At 40.4% G+C, this 23761-nt stretch overlaps 1 protein-coding gene across 1 annotated transcript; it reads left to right on the top strand.

The window, feature by feature from the left end:
• The first annotated feature begins 3351 nt into the window (after positions 1-3351).
• On the top strand, positions 3352-16196 carry zmp:0000001088 (trypsin). Its single transcript, XM_064299269.1, has 5 exons — positions 3352-3507; positions 6198-6354; positions 9069-9210; positions 11929-12195; positions 15437-16196. The coding sequence occupies exons 1-5, from the start codon at positions 3453-3455 to the stop codon at positions 15599-15601; spliced, it is 786 nt and encodes a 261-aa protein (XP_064155339.1). The 5' UTR covers positions 3352-3452; the 3' UTR covers positions 15602-16196.
• Positions 16197-23761: the final 7565 nt, after the last annotated feature.

Genomic DNA, 23761 nt, shown 5'->3' with positions numbered 1-23761 from the left:
GTACGCTTCCTGCAGCCCAAGTGATTAATTAGCCTATATGGATCTCTGCAAGCTGTGGGAGTGCTGAAAGACTTGACTGTCCTTTCGCAGATTCTTTTAGTCCCGACAGGTTAACACTGGCCTTGGCATCTGCACATTGTAATATTTACAACCTTAGCACCAGTTAACCTTTTCGAAAAGGTTGCTTGTTTCATCCGTCTCGAGGATAAATACCACAGCGCCGTGCCTTTCCGCCAGCTCCCTCACAGATATCATACATCCCAGCGGCTGGCCCCTCCGTTCAAGCCGGTAAATTACACAGCCCAGCCGTGCATGCTCGGCCGTGTGCCTAGCTCACTGCAGCGGGGTGACATCGTCGCTCAGTTAGAGTTTCTCCACCGCAAATTAGCCACAATGCATTTATAATCTGATTTGGTGAGTGTTTACCTTTTAATTTATAGTTAATGGACAAAAAGAGCTGTAATTCCTACACAGTGAAATGTCCAGTGTTAATTTAACTCTTAACAGATAATATTTGGCCCCACTCTGGAAGGTGGGACCAAATGTTATCTGCTAAGAGTTGAATTAACACTGGACAGTTTACTGTGTACACGGTTCACCTGATATGGATGCAAATAGCCTCAGTTTAGAGATGACAGTCTGCAGTTTAACCTGATATTCCTTGTTCCATTTCAAATACAATGTGCTGAATTCCTCCAGAATTTCTGCTGTCCATGCATCACCAGGGGGCCAGAACAGACAGGGGACGTGACCAGAGAGTGCAGGGGGAAGGAGCCATCTGGCTGGTGTGTAGGGTCTGATGATCTTCTGAAGATATAATGAAGTTGTCCGTCTAACTGTCCGATAGGCTGACACCAAGGTTTTGAATCTGATGTGAGCTGATATGGAGCCAGTGGAGGGATATAAGAAGGCGAGTGACACAGCTCAGCTTGCAGAAGAGATCAGGTGTTAGCTTGCAGAGTTTAACATAATACACGCACCTGAGATTGATATACCATTGATGCTGCAAATTAAATAAAAATGCCAGCCCAATCAAAGTAATCTGATTTAAATAAAATGGTTATATTTTTCTTGCATATGTTGACATGTGCTTATCTACCTCTATGAATGTAGAAACCTGGTTGCATTTTGCGTTTATGCTATAATGTAAAAGAGGGATGAATCAACATCAGGCATTTTCTGGTTAATAGCAACGCTATTGTTATTAGCAACCCTATTGACATTACAGGGCACTATAGCAAATACACAGATTTTCAAAGAGCATATCTTTGGCTATGGCTGATGGAAAATCTTATAACTGACATCAGTAGATCCTATTCCTTCAGATGAACAACTATGCCTCAAGACCCGACATTGGAAACCATTCAGATCTTCTGCCATTTTAAATTTTTAACGAAACCTACTTTCACTAACTAGTCCAAAGACGTTAAGCTGAGTGTCACCAAATTAGGCATGAAAGAATCTGTGGTGTCTGCAATTGAATAATTGCCAAAAAAAAAGTTATACCTTCAAAACAACATGGCAGCCATATGCAAATCAATTTTTGTGGGCATGGCCATTTTTACTAAAACAGCTGTATCTTGTGAATCCTTGGTCCACTTATCACAGAACTTGGCGTACATATACAATGGTTACCTCTGAGGCGGTCAATTTTTGTGGCCTTTTACCAGTAGGTGGCATTTAAAAAATGCCTCTAACTCTTAAATTGCTTGACCAATCAAATTTAATCTTTGCAATGTTTTTGTGTCAGTCACCCATTGAATGTACAATGATAAATTCATATCTGAAAAAATATGGCCACCATCAGCCAGTCAGTTGTCAGTGGGAATTTGGCAGCCTCAGCAATGGCTGATCATCATGAAACATCTATGTATACATTCTAAGACAGGGAATACCATGTCAAGTTTTGGGACAGAGACTACACAGTTTTGTACCATTCATCTAACACGTGTCCTTGTGGTTTAAAAATTCATAATTGCTGCATGCTGCTTGGACCTTATTAATTACTGCTTGTGGGTATATTTTTCATTGTTTATTTGTTGAACACAGTAATCTTTTTTCTGTTATTGTTCAACAGGAGCGCAAGATATAGGATGGACTTGATAAAAATATATTCAACTGGCTGCAGATATGTGTGTATTATGGCAGACTGGGGACAAGCCGTGAGGTGGTATAGCAGCGGACAATGCTGGAATATATCAGGTGGAAAAAAGTCACTGTCAGCATTTACGGGATGTGAGGTCACTCGAGGAGGCTACAGAGAGGGTCATTCTTAGCTCTGTGTGTGTGTGTGTGTGTGTGTGTGTGTGTTTGGAGGGGGGTTGAAATGACACCATCAGATGGTCAATTTATTTTTAATGTTCCCTTGAAAGTCTGGGGCAAACCTGTGATGCCATCGCTAACAATTGTTAGAATTATTTATTAGATGGCTTTTGAGTTATTTTAGTACTCAGAACTCTAATGCAAAAGCTGTGTAAGTCTCTTTGTATAAGAGCATATGCTAACTATTATATTCATATATATATATATATATATATATATATATATATATATATATACTCACCGGCCACTTCATTAGGTACACCTGTTCAACTGCAAACTGCACCTGTTAACGCAAATATCTAATCAGCCAATTATGTGGCAGCATCTCAATGCATTTAGGCATGTAGACATGGTCAAGACGATATGCTGAAGTTCAAACCAAGCATCAGAATGGGGAAGAAAGGTGATTTAAGTGACTTTGAACGTGGCATGGTTGCTGGTGCCAGACAGGCTGGTTTGAGTATTTTATAAACAGCAGATCTACTGGGATTTTCATGCACAACCATCTCTAGGGTTTACAGAGAATTGTCCGAAAAAGAGAAAATATCCAGTGAGCGGCAGTTCTCTGGGTGAAAATGTCTTGTTGATGGCATAGGTCAGAGGAGAACGGCCAGACTGGACTACAGCAGCAGAAGACCACACCGGGTGCCACTCCTGTCACCTAATGAAGTGGCCGGTGAGTATATATATATATATATATATATATATATATATATATATATATATATATATATATCCCTGGATAGGTAGGAGTAATACTGACTTTTTCTAAAAATAAACCACCACTCTTTCTGTTCCAGAGCTTGTTATTACTTATATTCAGTGAATTGGCAGTGTTTCTTTCAACTTTGAGTACAGACAACTTTGAGTGCAGACTAAAGGGAGCATTGTTAAGGACAGTATTATGAGATGAGAAAGGTCACATATCAGGTTAAGTCATAGGAAAGATTTTTTTGCTCCCCTTTTCACTTCCTCGAGTCATACTGTATTCTGTTGCAGGGCGGCAAGGTGGCCATGGAAACAGAAATTGGAACTAGTAGGAGAAACCTGAGCAGATGTGATCCTGTCACCTGAAGTGGCATCCAGGGAAGCAGTCGAGCTGTCCACTCCTGGTCTTCACTGCTCTCACTATGAAGCTTTTAGCCCTTTGGAAATGTGTGCTTATGAAGCTGATAGTGGTAAACTGTGAGTATGCTTCTGCTTTCTTTTGTTTACTCAGTGCACTATGCATGTTTGTATGAGATGTCGGGCAGAATTATGTTGCTTTGATTTGCGGTCAGTCGGGGGTTTTCTAGCCAGAAGAATAGACAGAATCTAAACGTTAAAAGTTTCAACATAATGTTCATGGGGTGTTTTTACAGAGATATGATTACTTGGCAATGAATATGGACTGTGTATCACTTTCTGGGAAAGTTTTTTTATTTCCACTTTTCAGTTCTTAGTTCCAAAAAAAGAGAAAATCTTCAACTGTATTGTTTCACAGTAATTGTTGAAATTGCTGTCTTGTCTTTGACTTTCACTGTGTTTTGTGCTCTGTGAACAAATTCAAATTAAAACTCAAAAATAAGAGTTTACAAAGTATCTGAATATAAAAAGTCAATGCATGACACATACAAAAGCTGTTGTCACCATTTTTGTTAAAGCTCATTGAAAGCAACATTATTACTTCAAGCCCAACGTGGTCTTTATTAACTGTCCCTAGGACAGTCAGACATTTAATTCTCTTCACGAAGTGTAAAAAAAAACACAGTGGTGTGGCTGCAGATTAAAAACAAGCTTCTTATCTTCTTGTAGTGCTTAAGATGGAATGTCATAAATAACTTTCTAATCGATTCAGTCACAGACTGCCATCAAATTGTTGAAGCTGATGAATTTGCAAAGGGCTTGTCTTATAGTTTACCATACCAGAATGAAACAGTAAGCCACCTGCAATTTTATAAATGGCATCCCAAACTTTCAAATGGTGTATCCTTTAAATCTAGTCTATATCGGACTAGTGAACAGAAAATAACACAAATTATATTCTGAGATTGAGTTTAGAGATGAGTCATGTTTTTGAATTAACTAATAAGTTTCTCTAAAAAATTTTTATTGAAAAATAAATTTTTATTGAATACTTTCTGTAAGACAGACATTTTAAAATTGTGGAAAGATGATACATTCAAAATGTGGTACACACACAACAGTTGAATTACTTTATATTAATATTATATGGATACTAATATAGAAAACAACTGCTGTGACGACTAGATTGCACTGCTACAACATTTGATCATAACACACTTTTAAAATATACAGTACATTAAAGTATTGACATCTCAAAGCAGTGATCTCAATCAATAGTTAATGGACATCCCCCTACAGGTGCTTCTTTGCGATTTAGTTCAAGGGGATCCAGTACTATGTCACATAATGCTGTCACAACCTCATATATTTCCCATACCTTAAGGCTTAAAGAGATGCTGTTAGTAGAAGATTACAGTGTATAGGGTCACCTTGACTGCCTCTGACAGACAGTGGGAGCAGCTAATTGTTATGTTGGTTCCCTCAAAAAGAATTAGCACATTGTTACTTTATTGTCATTGGCTGGAAAGTGGTAAGCCTCTCAAAGCCATTGTGGCAGTATGTATCTTGTATTGGATGTTTTGCTCACTTGTGCAGCATGTGCTGGCAACAAAATGGATGTCTCCCCAAAAAATGTCAATCTAGTATAATGGGTAAAGAGCTGGTCTTGTATCCTAAAGCTCACAGGTTTGACTCCCAGGTAGGACACTGGCATTGTACCCCTGAGGTACTTAACCTGCATTGCTTCAGTGTATATCCAGCTGTATAAATGGATGCAATGTAAATGCTATGTAGAATTTTGTATAAGTTGCTCTGGATAAGATGCTGGATACTGTAATGTAATGTAAAAAAGGTTAAATTTTGATTAAGAGAACTAGTTGTTTCATCATTTATAGGTTGATTATTTTATTTATTGATTTTATTTATCCTTTATTTTACCAGAAAAACCCCATTGAAATTGACATGTCTTCTTTAAAGGAGAGCTGACGTAGGCACATAGCAATACTGCCAATGTCACCATGACAAGGCTCATTAACAGGCAATGAGCCTAGTTACAGCAATATAGAATGTGTAAACAACAAAAAGCATGTGCACTCCTTAGTTATAGAATTAAGAATTAATCATTTAAAGTCAGAGTTTGGTACTAACATCAGAGTTTGGTACTAACATGGCTAGATTAAGTTGATTCTGAAGATTACTTCCAGCCAAAGCCTATTCCCCTGTGCAAAAACAAAATGCTGAAACAAAGCTGACAAACCACTGAATAAGTCAACTGAATAGGCATGTGTGATTAATTGCAATGCACTATGACACACTGAAAAAAATTCTTCATTGGATAAATCTAAAATTGTTACACCTATATTTTTTTAGATTTTCTCAATAGAAAACTTTTAGGTTTATCTACTGAAAAGTTTTCAGTCCACACCATGGGTCCTAGGCCTGTAAAGAAGTGGAATGAGCATCCATGTACTGTGTACATACTGTACAACATGCACAGTTTTCACCTGGTAACCTTTCACAGCACTATATTCAGACTACACTAAAGATATTGCACATTAGAAAAAAAGTAATAATTCATAAAAATCTAGCAGTAGCAGCAGTCTGTCCAATCCGTAAGGCATGATTGACACCCGGCCTAACTGTGTTTCTACGGGAACTGCGCTGCGAGGCGCTAATTTTTCACAATCGTGTGACTAAACCGCCACTGCCGGCAGGCGCCCTGCCACATCTCGCTGTCATTCTTACAACCGTTACTTGTGCTTGCCCGTCCTCTGGGGAGTAATGAATCGCTGTGCCGTTTCGTGTCACAGGCCAGGAAATGGAGGGACGGATTGTGGGAGGCTACACACCGGCGCCCCAGTCAATCAAGTACATCGTGTCAATACAGACCACCAAGAGCCAGCACTTCTGCGGGGGCACCCTCATAAACAAATACTGGGTTTTGTCAGCGGCGCACTGTAACATTGGGTAAGCTTTTTCCGTCTCCCTTCTATGACTGTTTTGTGTATGAATGTGGCATATAGGTGTTGTCTTTCAAGAGATGATGTACAACACCAATAGGGGTAAGCCAGTCTTATTTAGGGATTGTTATCTGGTATTACTGATGAGGTGAGATGCTATATGGGGGGGCGGGGGGGGGGGGGCAGTGATAGGGGCACTCAAAAAATTGTACTGTAATTGTGCAGCGATGGGGCGGCCTGGGGTGGTGGGGCCCAATGTATGATATTTTCATGGGGCCCAAAATACCTGGCAGATTTGAATTACGTGAATGTGTACACAAAATGGCTGTCATGCGTATCCTGCGATCATTCAAGCGTTTTTTGTGCACGTCCTCAAAAATTTACGCTATGCGTCTGCAAGGTGCAATACCAGCATAAACCGCAGGGGCAGTATGCATATTATGCCTAGTGAGGAGACTGACGCTAGGAAGCCAAGAAGGATAGCGGAATCATTTTAAGAGGAGCCCTGATCTGCCCCCTAGTGTATATACCTTTTAAACCTCCAAGTAGACGAAAAGTGGACAAGTATGTTCATAATGTCGCCCGGGAGGCAACCACTTCACATACACAAAGTCACAAAGTAAAATTCAAGTATGTTTCCAGCTTAAGTTTGTTTATGCTGAATTGTTACAGGCTGAAAGTGATTTGTTTTGAATTAATGGATTTGACTTTAATTAAATGTCGGAATTTAATTTATTTAAATGGGACTGACCCCCAGTCCTGGCATTTCAAGGGCAGTTCAACCGAAAATGAAATTAAGGTAAGTTTTCACTCACTCAGGGCACTATTGATCCATAAAAATCGTTTTGGCGAGATTTGACGGGTTTTCTATATATCCACTGCAGCTCAACCTAATACAACGGACCTCAACAGGCCCAGTTTTTTTCCCAAAAACTCAACAGCAATGTTGCTTTCCAAATATAATTCCAAGGTTACTCGTGAACATCCACAGAGCTCGATTTGTGCACAGTTTCATCAAGTTACTATCGAAGTATGCCAACTAGGGCTGGGCAATATGGACAAAATCAAATATCACAATATTTTTGACCAAATACCTCGATATCGATATTGTGATGATATTGTGGGGATGACTATTACTTTCACAAAATTACATAATGAGATTTTTGATAAATAATCATCAGTAATGCCTATGTAATAACTAAGTGGGTAAAGGAAAATAATAGAAGAGCTAGAACAGTCAGGTAAGTTCAGAAAATTACATCACTTGACTGTAATGCTGCCTTTAAAACCAGGACAAGACAACACTTATGCCATATCACGATATTACAATATACAAAATCCCAGACGATATGTAGTCTCATATCACAATATCGATATAATATCGATATATTGCTCAGCCCTAACGCCAACTGTGTATATTGTTTTTTTTAAGTATACTTAAAATGAGCCTATTTGCTACTTTTTTGTAAGGATTATTATGCATTTCAAACTCCAGTTGAAGTCATACTGTTAAACATACTGTACAAATTGTGTTTGGAGAAGCAAGTAACTAAAATTAATTTAGTCACATTCAGTCTCATCCAAAATAAATGACATATTTTCATTGAATCCAGGTCATTTTCTCTTAATGGAGCAGTTCCTTTTGAGATAAATGTAAGGTGAACAATAGAATATTAGCAAAGCCACAGCATTTAGCAGTGCTGTACATAATCTCAGAAACACAATACATTCTCAGACACACCTCAGACACTCGTGCCCTGCTTTAAGACATAGGCAAATATCTTCAAGGTAGCGCAGACATGATTATGTGGTGAATGTCTTATATACGCATCTCCCGGATGAATGGTAGTCAGCTAGCTTCAGAGATGCCAGCATCACTTGTGGAAAGAGCCTGCAGTGATGTGTCAGCTCAGCTGGGTGAACTAGAGCAGGCCCAGTAGGGCATCCTCCCGCGCGTGCATGCACAGAAGATAGGCAGTCTGGATATCAGATGGTGTTGACCCGTAACTAATCAAACATGAGATCAAGTGAGCGAAAACGATATGGGCAAACTTCTCAAAATTTAACAATGGGGCACATTGTGCCCGCTCAGTCATGGTGGCGCAGACGGGCTCACGGACGACGACACACAGTCTGAGACTCAGGAGGAAGGGCTGACTTCAATCCTCCGCGCGGTCGCTCGATTGTTCGGAATGGGAGCTCTTTAAATGTCAACTCGCTGTGAGGACACGAGAGGGTGATTTTCATGCTAGAGGTCGTTTGGTCGTTTGGAAACAGAGTGTGGTTTCAATGACTGCAAGACCTGTGTAAAAGCAGACTAATGATATAAATCAGCTTTTGTTGCAATTTCGATAAGTTCAGAAAAGTCAAGAAATGCAAATAAGCCAAAAGTTAGACTCAAGCATAACTGACTTCCTCCATACGATTTGGAAAGATAGTAGAGATAAGTTACACCACCATCAGGATATATATAAATATACATGGCCAATCAATTTTACCACATCCTTAATGATAAATTACATTCTTTAGGCCATTTCTTGAGACACCCTCATTGCATTCTTTAAGCTTCACAGAGTCTTTGTAGAAAAGTGAATTCCAGTGAGGTGACTTCCTTGAATTTTCAATGATGATATCACACCTTGAACCAAGCATCACGTCCATCAGCTCACCCTCTCTGCTGTACATGCCCTCAGAGGTAACAGCTGTTTCATTGTGTTGCAGGGCAAGCAAGATGATGGTAGTTGCAGGAGACTACTCCCTCGGCAAGTACGAAGGAACCGAGCAGTTCATCATCCCACATCTCCTGATCCCCCACCCGCAGTACAATGCATACACCAAAAATGCCGACATCATGCTCATAAAGGTGAGTCTATAACAAGACATGACACTGATTTTCAAAGGCATATAAAGGGATAGTTTACACCTCAAAATCTGATTTATATCTTTGAATCTTGATTGGCTTTGCATAACCCAAGAGATACCTGTATACAGGATGGACTCAGTCGGAGGGAATGGCAGTGTTCCTTGCTCGAACAACCCCTTTGGGCCGTCAAGGCGACCATGGCTTGCTCTCTATGCACGCATATGATTAGGTCTCCTCCGTCCCTGCTCTGCACATGTTGTTGCAGTATGAAAAGAAGCATCTGGCTGGCAATGTGTGTTTCCCTCTATTGAGCTGGCAGCATGGTGTATATATGAGCATGCATGTATGTAGTTTGTGAATTGGATATTCCAAATTTGGGTCAGATTGGATGTGATAATTTTAAGAAATAAAAAAATAAAAAGATAAAGTGGCTCGCACATTAGATTGTTATTTAGGCAGGTGAGGAGGATTTGCCTATCTAAATCTATTGCTGCAACCTTCAACTACAAGCAATGTATAATGTTTGCTAGATAATCAGTCAGTGTACGCAGAGCCTTCCACCAGTAACTAATGTAGAAGAACGTAATCCAGTAGCTTCATACCCCGTACATGTTGAAAATCAAGCACTGTGAGTCCTTTTTGATTAAGTAATCAAGTCTGAATAAATATCCTGAATAAATGTTATTGTCAGGTCTTTCGATAGGTGGAAATAAAGGAATAACATTTGTTTTTAGGTGGAACCAAAGCTCATAGTACCTAAGCTGAGAACAATTGTCATGAATTTTATGGACAATTGGAGGCAGCTTTTATTAAAATTGCTTCTTGGAAAGAAGTCAAATATTCCCATCTGTTCTGCAGTTTTTTCATTGGACTGTGATTGAAAAGTGTTGTAAAGTTTGATGGCACTTCAAATATGAACTGTTTGGCGGAGTGAAGACGGCTCAAACATTTATATAGTACAATATTAAAATATCATAATGCTCTTTCTTACTATCACATTTTTACACTGTATTTATAGTATATTCTAAAAGTACTGATAAAGATGAGCTATAAACAACAATTACTATAAACAACACAACAAGCTATAATGTCTGCTCAAAAAACACCTTAAACAGCCTTTTCCCTCAAAAATATGGATGTCACTATGAAATTGACGAAACTTTTGGGGGCATCTTTGACCATTCCTCCATAGAACCATTCAAGATTTCTCAGATCCTTTGCCTTCGGACTGCCCTATTGTTGAAATCATGCATCTTTATTTATTCTGATCTGGAGACTGAGATCCTCAGTGCAAATCAGTAATAGGGTGGACAGTTACAGACATTTCTGACCTGATTCTCAGGTAAGCTTGGGATCATTGTCTTATTGTCTTGCAGCTATTTTTGCTTGCTTTTCAGTGTCGAAAGAAGGATGCCTATGTTAAAAATTACATTATTCCAACATTGAAATATGGAAGTGGATCTTTGACGTTGGGGGTGTTGCATGTATCTTGGGGCTCTTGGGAAGGTCAATGGAATCATGAACTCCAGCACGTACTAGCAAGTTAGCATGTTAGTCAGAACACCCAGTATCCCCCCAACAGGAAGCTCAAACTTGACCATAAACATACCAATCCACAACGCAATGCCCCAAGCATACCTCAGAATCCATCAAAATGGTTTACTGATCAAAAAATTACTATTTTGCGAGGGCCATCTGTAGATCTGAACACAACTTTAACCCACACATTTGCCAAAAATGTGTGCTTGAAATGGATGAGGCGAACCAAAGTGTTCTGAGGGATTTTGAAAGATTCTGTAAAAAGGAAAGGTCATAGATCTCCCCCAATGTGTTTATCAATCTCAAAATATATTATAGAATACCACTCAGTAGTGTTATCCTTGTGAACAGGCAGTGCAAAAAGTGTTGAAATCCGAAGTGTCAATAATTTTGACATCTTATTGGAAAATACATTTTTGTTAGAAAAATCATTGTCTGAACAATTGTATTAGAATGAAAGAATGTAATTTTCACATTTGAGCATGGACTAGAGCTCAGTTTATCTGCTATTTATTTTGTTTTGACTTTTTTCTCATCTTTATCAAAAGTGCCAGTAATATTGAAGGGCACTGTGCCTAGCCAAATGACAGTATATATAGAGATGAGCTTTTGGCCTTGAAATAAGAAAAGTGCATGCATTAATAATGGGACTGCATACTATCTAAAAATATATGTTGTGATAAAAACAAAAAACATTTAAAAAAGAGGAAACACCAGGAAGTAACCCCTGAGAACACAACATGCAGCTGGCTGCTGTTAAAGGAACGTTTTAACTCGCACATTGGACTGCTGAATAGAAAATACTATCAGTGAACTGCAATGAACACAAGGAACCATATGCCTAAGTCACGATGCTTTTACACTTGCTTACCAACAATTTAACAATGAGACACACTATGTGCAGGGATTCACTCAAGGTATGCAACAAAAAGAAGCTAGCTGACTTTCATATCAACTTAAAAACATGGGCCTTTTTCTGTGCAGCAGGACACATTCTAAATCGAAACTACTTCAGCTATGGCACACAGTGAGATTGCTACATGTTATTATTTATATTACTGTAACATAAGTTGTAAACTGTTTACGAGAGAAGGTAATGTGGTATAATTACCCAAGATGCCTGCTGACATATGCTTAATCCTCTCTCCTCCTTTCTCCTGGCTCCCCTCCCTGCCTTAGCTGAAGGCCCCGGTGTACCTCAACAGCTTCGTGAGCATCGCCCCCCTGCCGCGCCAGGACGCCCTGATAGCGGAGGGGAAGCTGTGCCAGGTGTCGGGCTGGGGCTTCACCAGCTCCAGCGGGGGTCAGATCCCGTCCACGCTGCAAACGGTCAAGCTCCCCATCATTTCCAGGGAGCGCTGCAACGGCAGCCAGTCGTTCGACGGAAACATCACCAGCAACATGATCTGCGCTGGCTTCAGCGCTGGAGGCAAGGACGCCTGCGAGGTGAAGATAAACCCCAGCGTTACGCTCACGTGAACACGGCTTATGTTACGCTCTTATAAACATGGTTTATATTACGCTCATATAAACATGGTTGATATTACTCTCTTATAAACATGGTTTATATTACACTCATATAAACATGGTTGATATTACTCTCTTATAAACATGGTTTATATTACACTCATATAAACATGGTTGATATTACTCTCTTATAAACATGGTTTATATTACACTCATATAAACATGGTTGATATTACTCTCTTATAAACATGGTTTATATTACGCTCATATAAGCACGGTTTATATTACGCTCTTATGAACATGGTTGATAGTACTCTCTTATAAACCTGGTTTATACTAGACTCATATGAACACAGTTTATATTACACTAATATCAACATGGTCTATATTAAGCTCACATGAACATGGTTAATATTATGCTCACATGAACATGGTTTATATTATGCTCATATAAACATGGCTATTCACTTTGTGAAGTATTGTGTGATGATTGGCAGTGTAGTATAGTGGTTATAAAAGTAGTTGGTCTTTTAACAAACAGATTGATGGTTCAAATCCGAAGTCGGACAGCCTTGAGTAAATGACTTAGCCTGAATTGCTTCCAGTTTTATAAGTGGATAGTGTGCAAAAAGGAGAGCTGTTTGTCCTTCTGAATTATGATGAGATGCATTGTGAAATAATGTAGAGTGAACTTTGGGATTACTTGCAAATTGATTTTTCATATAACTGAAATACTTCTTAATTAAGCAAAACAAATGCAAACCGTTGCTGTTATTAATACACGCTCCTCATGGATTGTCTCATAGTCTCCTAAATATGAAGGAAGTTTCTGATGGAAGCTTCAAAGTTCATATTCAAAGTCAACATTAATCCTGCAATATAAAAGTATAAAAAGGTTTCACTGTTGTTCTCCAGTTTCTCTCATTGTATACACCTTATCAGCACTATCATAAATGCTTCTCATCTAAAAATTGCCCTTGTGTAGCCTAACAGTGTGTAACCTGGCCCTCCTCAGTCAACAATAGGTTTCACCTCACCTGGCAGAGAACTAAAAACTCCTTGTGCTATAGACGACAGGACGATAAATCTGCCATTTACCGCACGTAGCATGAATACATGTCCGTGCCAAGAAATACATAATGGGTCAACATGATTCAATGCTAATGAAAAGCACGTGAAGCTAGGTGAAGCACCTTCCCAAGAGAGAGGAGATCGAGATCAAAGCTTGAGATCTGAAAAGCTTGATGTCATGGCGTGCAGATCTCTTTTAGGGAGAAGAAGGGACAACATATCCCTGAATTGCAGGATGCGCCAAAAAGCTTGTTGAACCGAAAACCTGCTCTGGTGCATGTTGCAGACACACGTGGTTTTACTGACGAGTAATGGCCTGGAACCACCAGCACGAGTGGTTCATGTTGTAATCTCACATCATTGGTGTTATCCTACCACCAGATGGGAGTGAGTCTTAATCTCAAGTAATACACAGACGGTAGCAGGTGCAGTGGTTTGTTGTATGCAATTTATTTAAGTAGTATTAATATATTAATTATTATAAATATAATATATTAAGCATTATAGAGTATTATAAATTTACTTACTATTCTTTGCAGTAGCACCATAAAGCTATCACTTGGACTTGTACTGTATCTTTCTATGTTCAGCCAATACCAGAAGTCAACATGCAATTTCGGGATTTCTGGATTTTCCTCATGCCTGGCAGTGGCTGCCATAGGGCCACTGTAAGTATGGTAATAGTTAACTACAGGACTAGCATACTATAATCATTATCTTGTTCACACAGGAAAAACACCTTTTGTCTTCACACTAACACCAAGCAGAGTGGCAGTTTGATTGTCTGACTGAAAACAGACACTGTGGGTAATGCATACAATATACAGTCAATAGAGCTGACATTGGCATTGAGCCAAGAGAGACAAAGGATACGGGCACACCCTAAACATCTCACTTGTAATGGTGGATGGACGAACTAGTGAAAACTGAGAAGACAGAGATACTGTAAGTAAATGGACAAGAAGGAGAAATCAAAATTTTTGGGTGTGATTTACAGGAAAAAGGTATTGTCATATCAAACTTGAGGAAGAGGAACTTTTCCATGAGGAAAGTTTGCTCATTTTCAGCCCATTTAACCTTTGCATGGCTGAGACAGTATATCCATCATAGTCACTAGGAACATAGAAATGGCCATTAGTCGTGAGACTGTGTTCCTCTTTCTTCCTTCTGTGGGTCTTATGTGTTAGGTTTGAATAACGAGACAGAACATTGGTTGCAGGCTACTCAGTGTTTACTAGTATTTTCTGCCATAAAACCCCAACTCCAATGCCTGTACAGCAGATGCTGGGTGGTTAGGACATTCAGCAGTCAGACATTACGAGTAATGCTTAGTGCATTACATTATTTAATACTGAATAATGGAATTGTATAACTGACCAAATACCTTGCAAATTGATACAAGATTATACTGTTAATCTCTGTTCGTTTGTGGCTTTCATTCAAAAGCAACTGTGTGATCATGTCAACTGCATCATCGTCCCCCTTTCTCTGAGTGGGTTAGTTAAGGATGTGAACTGCAAGGTGGAGAAAGAGACTTCAATTTTTGCTTTGGGACACGTCTACTCATTCAATTTAGTTTGGAGTCGTTCCTCTTTGAGATGATGAGTTGGCTTGGAGAAGTTTAATCATTTCCATGCAGGGTCAATGTATTTTAAATTAATTCTGTAGTTGAGCTAACTGTAAATGAAACCATAAGAAGCAGGATAGTGAATTCAATGCAGTTTGTGTACAGTGTCCATCTTTTTCTGGGTTGGGCTTCACTGGATCTTTCACTGGATAAGAGTCATGGGTAATAAACTGATGTCCCTCATTGTTGAATCCAACATGTTTTTCAACTCATTAAAGGGGGCCTCAAGCCAAGCCCCTCCTCCCAAATTTGCATAAGTTACTAGAGACTCAATGTGGCAGGTGGAGGAGGGGGGTTGCCATGGCAAAGTAGGGTATAGTGTCCAGATTGGGATTTAGCTGTAATCTGTCCAAACCTACTCTGTTAAATTGGCTCAAATTAAATTTCTTCCTGGCACCAGATTGGTGGATATGCTGGAGCCTGGAGCTGAGATGTGGATATTGCTTGCAGTGCACAGGGGTGGCAGTAGGCATCCCGGTGCCATGCCCCTCCTGAGTGCCTGTGTGTCTTTGTTTCATTCAGGGGGATTCTGGAGGGCCACTGGTCTGTGAGGGGCGTGTCTATGGCGTGGTCTCCTGGGGCAACGGTTGCGCGGATGCCAGGTATCCCGGAGTCTACACCGCTGTGGCCAAGTTTCGCAAGTGGGTGGACCGGACCATCTTCAGCTTCTACAGCAGGTGTGACTAGTATTAGACCGCAGTGTTACTCTCTGTGATGTGCATCTGCGAGCTGGAAGCTCGGAAACCTACCGTGGAACTTAACACACGTTAGCTCACTGTAATAAAGCTTTCCGTCCTACTATTGTGTTTGGCCTTTGAATTGACGTGTGTTAGGTTACATGCTTGAATATTTAAAATGTTCAATGGGTAATATGTCCAAGGTATAGGTTTATTTAATTTTTTTTGTTTCCATTCTCATGTTCCCAATTGTCGTTGTTTTTATTCAATATGTTGACATCTTTATTGTAAAGCTTCCTATAAGACTGAACAGAGTTGCCATATACTAGCAGGAAACAGAAAGGACTGTAATTGCCACAGCAGATGCCAAGCAATCATGTAAAACATGGTTTCTGGAAGGAGGAGACTGGTCGACAGACCACTTTGTAGCAAAAAAATGTAAATGGGAAAGATAACCAGGTGCACCTTTTTAAGCTTGCAAATTGAGTGAATGCATTCAAATACTGTTAGATACTGTTTTAACATGATTAAACAGACAATGTGTATGTGTTGTTTCAGCTCATTTTTAATGTAATAAAGAATCCCATATTCCAAATATGGGTCAATTCTTCATTTTTAGCTTTTTTGAATAACACATTTTCAGGAGGAACACAGTATACAGTTGCATTGTATTAGCTATCTTCCCCAAGATTTCTCGTTTCGGTTTCCAGGAATGCCCCAATTTTCTTCCTCTTTTGTCTTAGGTTTCGGTAAACGGTATCCTCCGACAGAAGGATTCCCAATGACCGTTTTCGTTGGCTATATTCCGTCACTGGAAAAAGAGGAAAATCACGACGTGCCTAGATTGTCGCCCGGGTCTCGGTTTCAGGAAGCCCTTTCCCGCTCGCCGTGATTCCGGTAAAGAGTAGCTTAATGCACAGGCACTGGCATCGAAGACACCCGATCGCCCCTGAGAAATCTCCACAGAATTGTGCAAGCCGATAGGGCGAGGCGGTATCACGGCGCTATGAATAGTTTATGGCCTACTTTAGCAGGCTTCAGAGGCCTCTCTGATTTCACATCACCGCCACCTCCGTGTCATGGGTGTGTCCAGTGTTGCGTGATTGATATGGTGGGCTCCGCCCCTCAGGCCAATTTAAAGAGCCTGTTACATAAAACAAAAACAAAAAGAGACATTCCCATTGTCCCTGTTCCATCAGCTCGGATTTTCGAGGGAGCGTCACTGTTTGGGAAACCCAGCTCGGTTTACGCTTTCAGGGAGAGTCCCCCATCCATAGGAATCCCCACCGGGACCAGAAGTTGCTTTTGGTCATGTGAACATTCTCCCCGTGTTGCTGGGTGCGCAGTATCAATTCAGGCCCCGGCAAACACACCACTCCCTTTGAAATGGTTGCCTGGGGGCCAACTTTAAGGTTGGACAGACAAAGCATTCGGTATACCTGTAAGATGAAAGGGAATTGCCCTGGAAAAACTAGTGCGCCGAACATCCACAGTTTGATTTTCCTGCTTTCCTTTCTGACGGGAATGTGCGCTTCACACGTGAATAACGAAGAAGGCAGGATTTACCTTGTTAATAATCATAAGAATTTGTATTTTGGCCAGATAACATTCCAAGATTCAATACCAGCGCTAACTAATTAACTGACCAAGGCAGAAAGGACAAGCTTAATGGCTATAACTCTGATGAGAGTAGGCATTCAAATAAATCATGTGATGTGAACTGTATAGGACACATTTGTGAAAACAGCTTTGGTTGTTTTGTTTTTAGACCTCCTCCCCCTTCACTGGTCACAGCAGGAATCCTTCTGCTTTTACCACAAGAGGGAGCCAGATTACTGTGACAAAACAGAACTATCAAGCACCCCCCCCCCCCCTCAACCAAATAAAGAACAAAAACATATTTTAAAGGCGGACGGCAATGATTCTCGTCATTCAGAACTGTAAAACCCTCCCCTAACACCTGTCAGCCCCACAAGCTTGTTCCGCACAAACTGAGGTCCTGGCAATACAAGTACACCTGTGTTGTTGTTGTTGTTATTGTGTGTGTTCCAAGTTAACACGGTATGCCTGTCCCTTAAACACAAGCTGGTATTGACTGGAACCAGAAACACTGCCTGCAGACACTTTAAACCATTGTTTTTTTGCTGAGCTGGCCACTCACAGGACTGCTGCTGTGACACGTGACTGTGGGGGTGGGGGAAACCTAAACGTCAACTTATCAGGAAATCAGAATTTACAAACACAATGCATCTGTTGTTTGCGTCAGTGTTAGCATTCGCTTACAGGCACACACCAGCAATGTAAAGCTATCTGCAGTGGGACGTTGTTTATAACAGACAGTGACTGGATCATTGTCTGCACTCCCATTGCACTGATACGGGTTGCTCAGGAGTCAACGCTAAGCATTAAATCAACTCTTACACAGTTTATACACACCCGAAAGGGATACAATGTACTCTCTTAGTGTAAAACATACTCTTTCAGAGTTCAACACAGTCTTTCAGCGTCTCTCTGAGTACTCGTGAGGCATTTTTGAAAGAGAGAACATGTTAGTTTATATCTCCGGTCGTGCTCCTGTCCTCCGCTGGCACTTTTCTCACCACTCTCCGCAGCATGGCACATTTGTTCGGAACAAATGGCCGGGGCTCCGGAACAACGCCAAGCGTATCACACCCCCCCCCCCAGCCTGGACATTCTGCTTCCTCCATCGCTGAAATATAGGACATCTGGTCCTGGCCGTTCAGACACAGGAGGGGGGAAAAACACAACAGCGAGTTCACCCAAACTCTACTGGCTGAGCTGCGCTGACATGCAGCGCAATTGAACGAACAGACCCGCTGCCAATGGTCCTAGCTATCCCTCCCTGCCACCTCTCCCCCCAAACTCTTCAGTAAACACAGAATGTTTTTCGGGCAAATGCCGAAAATAAATCAAACGATGAATCGTTTATACGAGTAAGGGTTCTTCTTGTTATTGACAATCTACTGTGCAATTGGTATATTAGTTCAGGAGTTCTCAAAGTTAGTTCTGGGGCCCCTGTGTATGCTGGTTTTTGTTGCAAGCAATCTTATCAGGACTTAAGCTTGTTGACAATGCAAGCTTAGGTTCTTCCATATGTTTTTTCTTAAAATTAACACAGTGCAGGCTTGTCTAATTACTTTTACACTTTTTAAATGGTTTCATATCACTGACCAGGCACCCACACATTCAGCTATTTGGACCGCAGTGATTTCCTGTATCAATCCATAATTTTAGCAATTAAATGATATATATATATATATATATTTATATGTCTTTGTGATAGAATCATTTCCATTTATCACATTAATAGAGTCCTGGGATGAATATGGGGTATCTAGTCATGATATGCATCACTGTGCCTGACCTAACATACCTTTAGAGAGTAAATCATCGCACAGTAGACATGTAGATAATAGATAAATTCATGTGTTTATTTATGAACAATTAACAATGTGTTATAATTCAGAGGCTGCGATTATGGCTGGAAGGACAACAGGCATACACCAGGACTGAGTTTGAGAGCCACGGTATTAGCAGAAGCCATCAATCCATAGAGATCTCCTTTCTAATGAATCCACCCCCACCACCCCAAAAAAAAAAAGAAATAAAGAAAATAAATCTTGATATGTGAAGGATGTCACACAACAGGAGAGTACATGTCTGTCATTTTTATTTCCAGTTGTCAAAGTGACGAAAATACGTTCCGATGCTTTACCTGATAGCATCCCAAACATGTCTGTTTTGGACAGAACATATAATCCCAGAGGACCCATTTGTGTTTTGGTCCAGAACTGATGATGGCAATGTAGATCCTGGTAGTCATCCTCCTGGATGTTGACAGAACAGGACAGAGCAGGGCTGCAATGTACCATAAAGACTGGCAGGCGAACAGGGGGCACTACCGGGGACTTGGGTCCGATGATAAGATCTCACATTGGGTCCCACCACCTCAAAAAAAGTGTTCTAATATTTGATATTAATATATCATTTGTGAGGGCCCCTGTCAGCCAGGGCCAGAATTATCCTAACTCTGCCACTCTGCCCTCCCTACACCCCCCCCCCACCCCACCACCCAACGGCGCCCCTGCTATGTCTGCCCATAACAGAAGCCCACAATCTGCTCCTCAATTGAAGTCCATTAGCTGCGCAATGTAGGCTTTTCTATTCTGGTCTTATTTTATATATTCGCTCAAATTACATATTACATCGAGAGCAGAGGTAAAAAAAAGAATCACATAATCCATAATTCACTAAAATCGCTAAAATCTGCTTTTCCATTCAAACAGGTGAGCTTTGCGGGCGTATTACCTCATACCGGAGCAGGAACACGGCAAACTTGGCTCGACACACCAATTGCTCACTCAAGGCAAAGTGAGACAGAGCAAAGCATTAGCCGGTAATGAAGGAAGGTCATAGCTCACAGTCCGGCCGAAGCAGTGCTTGGCTATTAATAGTCGTCTTTTCACATTTAGGCAACGAGACAAAATGGCTGCAGTCAGCCTGCATTAAGCCCATTACCACTAAATGAGGCCTTTTAATCTCCCTCCCTTATGAAAGGCAAGGACACGGCCAGCTTAAGATAAATTGCCCAATCAAAACGTTCCGTCAGTTTTGTCAGTTTAGCTTGAAGCACAGTCAAACATTAAAACTCGCTAGCATTTATAAGAGCCATGGAACATTACTGGAACGCTAAAATAGGAAACTGTGTTCTCACTTCCAGAGGAGAAAGTCACTAATTGCACATAACGATGACTTGCAGTGTTCCTGTCTTCTGCATATCATAACCTTTCTGCTTTAGGCCCAGATCGAATTATACCATGGTGTCGATAAGATTTTGAATATATTATTTTGTATTGATATTGGCAAAGCTTCAAGTTTGACAATAAATGTTATGAACGTAATATGTTACATCAAATTTGAAAAGCTTTTCTGTAAGGATTTTCTGTAAGTAAAGCTGAAGAGAATTTCATATAAGGGAGTGGTCAGATCTCAAACTTTTTTGACAAATGCATTATGCATTTTGCATTTTGTCAAAATAATCAAAAAATCGTTGTCGTGAACACTTTGCATCTAATAGGTATAATGTCAAAATTAAAATAAGTAATTAACATATTTCAAGTTTTTGTTCACTTTACTAAAATGTGCTCAGTCGTATGTATTGAATTTACTCTATACATAAATTAGCCGTATTCTAAATAATATGGACAAGTATTATTAAGTATATCTAACTTAATATAACGTACTTCATCTCCAGAAGAACAAACAAAGGTAGGTACAGTACATTTTGGACACAAAGGATAAATTATCCTATATTGACAAGGGTAAGTCCTGTCTTCCACGGACCTCGGTCAGATCAAGGATGCCTCCAGACTGGGAATGTTTTTGAGAAGTGAAATTAAGTAGAACTGGTTCTATTTAACAGGTTTAAGTCTAACCGCTCAACGAACACAGCACATCCCTCAGCAAGCAGCCAAAACACGACACAGCCATTATTTATTTAAAAAAGACTTTGTTGCCACAGTTCCCATTCGTTTCCTTCCCTCTCTGTTCTCCTCCTTGTTCTTTCTCGGAGCCCGGAGGCTGAATTTATTGAGACGCTCCGGGGAGGATTGGCAGAAAGTGGAGCACTTTAATCATGTTTCCCAGCTCAGTGCTGCCATTGAGCGGAGCGACTCTAGTTTGTTCTGTCAGAGACGACTCTGATGCCCTCCTCTCCACCACAGATCAGAGGGCAGCTCCCTGATGCTGAGACATCTCCTTCCCTCTGTTGTCTCACACATACACACACACACACACACACACCTCTCTCACAAACACACCCACATACACACATCTCTCTCACAAACACGCACACATACACACACAGACACACCCTGTTATGTAAACAGAACACACATTCATACACAAGCGATAAGCAATAAGATACACATATTTCGCTGACACGTACACATATATACTGTAGTAAGGAACACACACTGCGATACATGCAATATATTAATTGAGAGACACATACGTATACATTTACTAAGACACAAGAATTAATGTGTGCACACACACAGAAATACACACACATGCACACATGTACACATTCAATAAGACACACACACACACACACACACACACAACACACAGCTGTGACTAACTGCTCCGTCCCCCTCAGTAGTCAGTGAACTCTGACGTTACACAGTCTCAGTCTGTCACTTGGCTGATTTATCTCTTTGCACATTGTAAGATAGGACTGGCACACGGCCATCGATGTAGATGTATATGCTCAAATCTCCTTTTCCCATCGATTCACTCTGCCTCTGTCTATTGAGAAATGTTTTAGATAACGTTTATTGTAAGTTGGCCGGAGTTAATTCGGGTGCTTTAGTCACACATTTAGTGTCACGGCTAATGACGGTCGGAGAGCTGTCGTGAAATGCCCACACGCTCCTGCCAAACAGCTGAAGGGTGGGAGATGCGTTTTGGGCATTCATTACAATCAGACAAAAACAATCGCTGCAGCAATATTTGGAGAATCTCTTTTAGCATCCCGGATGAGCTTGCCAGGTTTTTTCAAGCTTCATACATTTTTGTGAGGCACTTAATAAAAATATTATAATTATCGACTTTATGTTCATAGTTCCTCGTTCAAATTGAACCTTGTTGTTTAATTTCAAGTTCTGTGTGGGCAATATGTATTTATATCTGCATTAATAATATATTTATTTTAGAATCTGTCCAGCTTCAAACAAGCAATTAACTATTAAGTACTACATTAACAAATAATTGAGAAAATTGTCTATGACAACAATATGCACTGTTACAATGGGTATATTGACCATACACTACATATTATAGTGCATATTATTATCTAATTTCACAGGTAATATCCTGAAGTGTTCATCATGTGCATTTCAAAACATTTCTTGTGTTTTACTTGTGATGTGTCTTTTTTTTTGTTCAAAGTTTGGATGGTCAGAAGTTTCTGTGCTACTCAACAGCAGCCACTACTAATGCAAAACGAAACGCTAGAAGTGTAACCACTGATGGAATCCAATGATCAAAAATATAGAATGATTTCTTGAAGAATGGAATTTTTTTTAATTTGCTACTAGCAAAACTTATCATAGTAAGTTACGTGTGCACTCTCAAGAGCAAGCGACAGTACTATCCAAAAGAACGTTCCAGGCAATTGTTCAGCTGTTTGAGAATCCAATACCAAACACCAAGTTTGCCGATAGTATACGTTCTTTGAGTAGCATAATACGAGTAAAAATGAAGTCTACAGTCAGAACTTGATGACTAGTAAGTACGGCACTCTCAAGGGAAACACAGTCTTCCAAAAAGACGTTCCGGCATTGTTCGGTTTGAAAAAACCACCAAACACCAAGTTTGCCGATAGTTACGTTCTTTGAGTGCATAATCACGGTAAAAATGAAGCTCAGTGACTTGAGACAGAAAGGACCTGGAGATCAGAGTAACGAGTGAAAGCCCCGACCCCCAGGGAGTCCTCACTACCATGGAACTGCCCCAATCCACTCTGTCATTTACAGTGATGACAGCTCCTCTAATAGCGTACGTTCACACTGATAGCAAAAAAATAAAAAGAGCCTGTAAACGTTGCACAACTACAGGACCATGCAGAAACCTAACCGTGGTTGTGCTGGGTGGGTGTATGGTAATGTTGCTGTAAACTTTTAAACTTTTAATTTTATTTTTACAGATGAGTCAGTCGGTTTAATCATGAAAAATATGGCAAATGTTCTGAATCATCATGGCTGCTCCCAGGGGGAAGACCCTTTATGTCTCTGAATTCGGCTTCCGTGGGATAGCGGTCCGGCCCACTGCAAGCCCAAAGGCCTGTTCTCCCTCCCTCGGCCTTGTAAAATATTCATCTTTCAAACTTTTCCCCTAAGCTATTTTATTCAGTTTTAGCAGTGCTGAAATCGGGATGATCCTTACTGTCATAGAATATAATGCGGTAGCTTTCACAGAAAGCCCTATTGATTTTACATATTTGTCCAAATCTTCAGGATTAAAGCCAGTTAAGCAAGAGCCTTTAGGTACTTATGCAGCCAGCAGTTCATTTTTTGAGTTTCCCCTGCTGTTGAAATGCAAAACATCTTTCTTCTTTGTCATACTGTTATATCATGAGCAATACTGG

This window comes from Anguilla rostrata, chromosome 11, assembly GCF_018555375.3.
Source record: "Anguilla rostrata isolate EN2019 chromosome 11, ASM1855537v3, whole genome shotgun sequence".
Lineage (NCBI taxonomy): Eukaryota > Metazoa > Chordata > Actinopteri > Anguilliformes > Anguillidae > Anguilla > Anguilla rostrata.
This window is presented reverse-complemented; position numbering and strand designations above follow the sequence as displayed.

What these genes read in the sequence shown, in the direction of transcription:
- zmp:0000001088 (XM_064299269.1), top strand. Translation starts at nt 3,453, where the DNA reads ATGAAGCTTTTAGCCCTTTGGAAATGTGTGCTTATGAAGCTGATAGTG. An exon ending in GAAGCTGATAGTGGTAAACT is followed by an intron (nt 3,508 to 6,197) that starts GTGAGTATGCTT and finishes TTCGTGTCACAG; the next exon opens with GCCAGGAAATGGAGGGACGG. An exon ending in CCGACATCATGCTCATAAAG is followed by an intron (nt 9,211 to 11,928) that starts GTGAGTCTATAA and finishes TCCCTGCCTTAG; the next exon opens with CTGAAGGCCCCGGTGTACCT.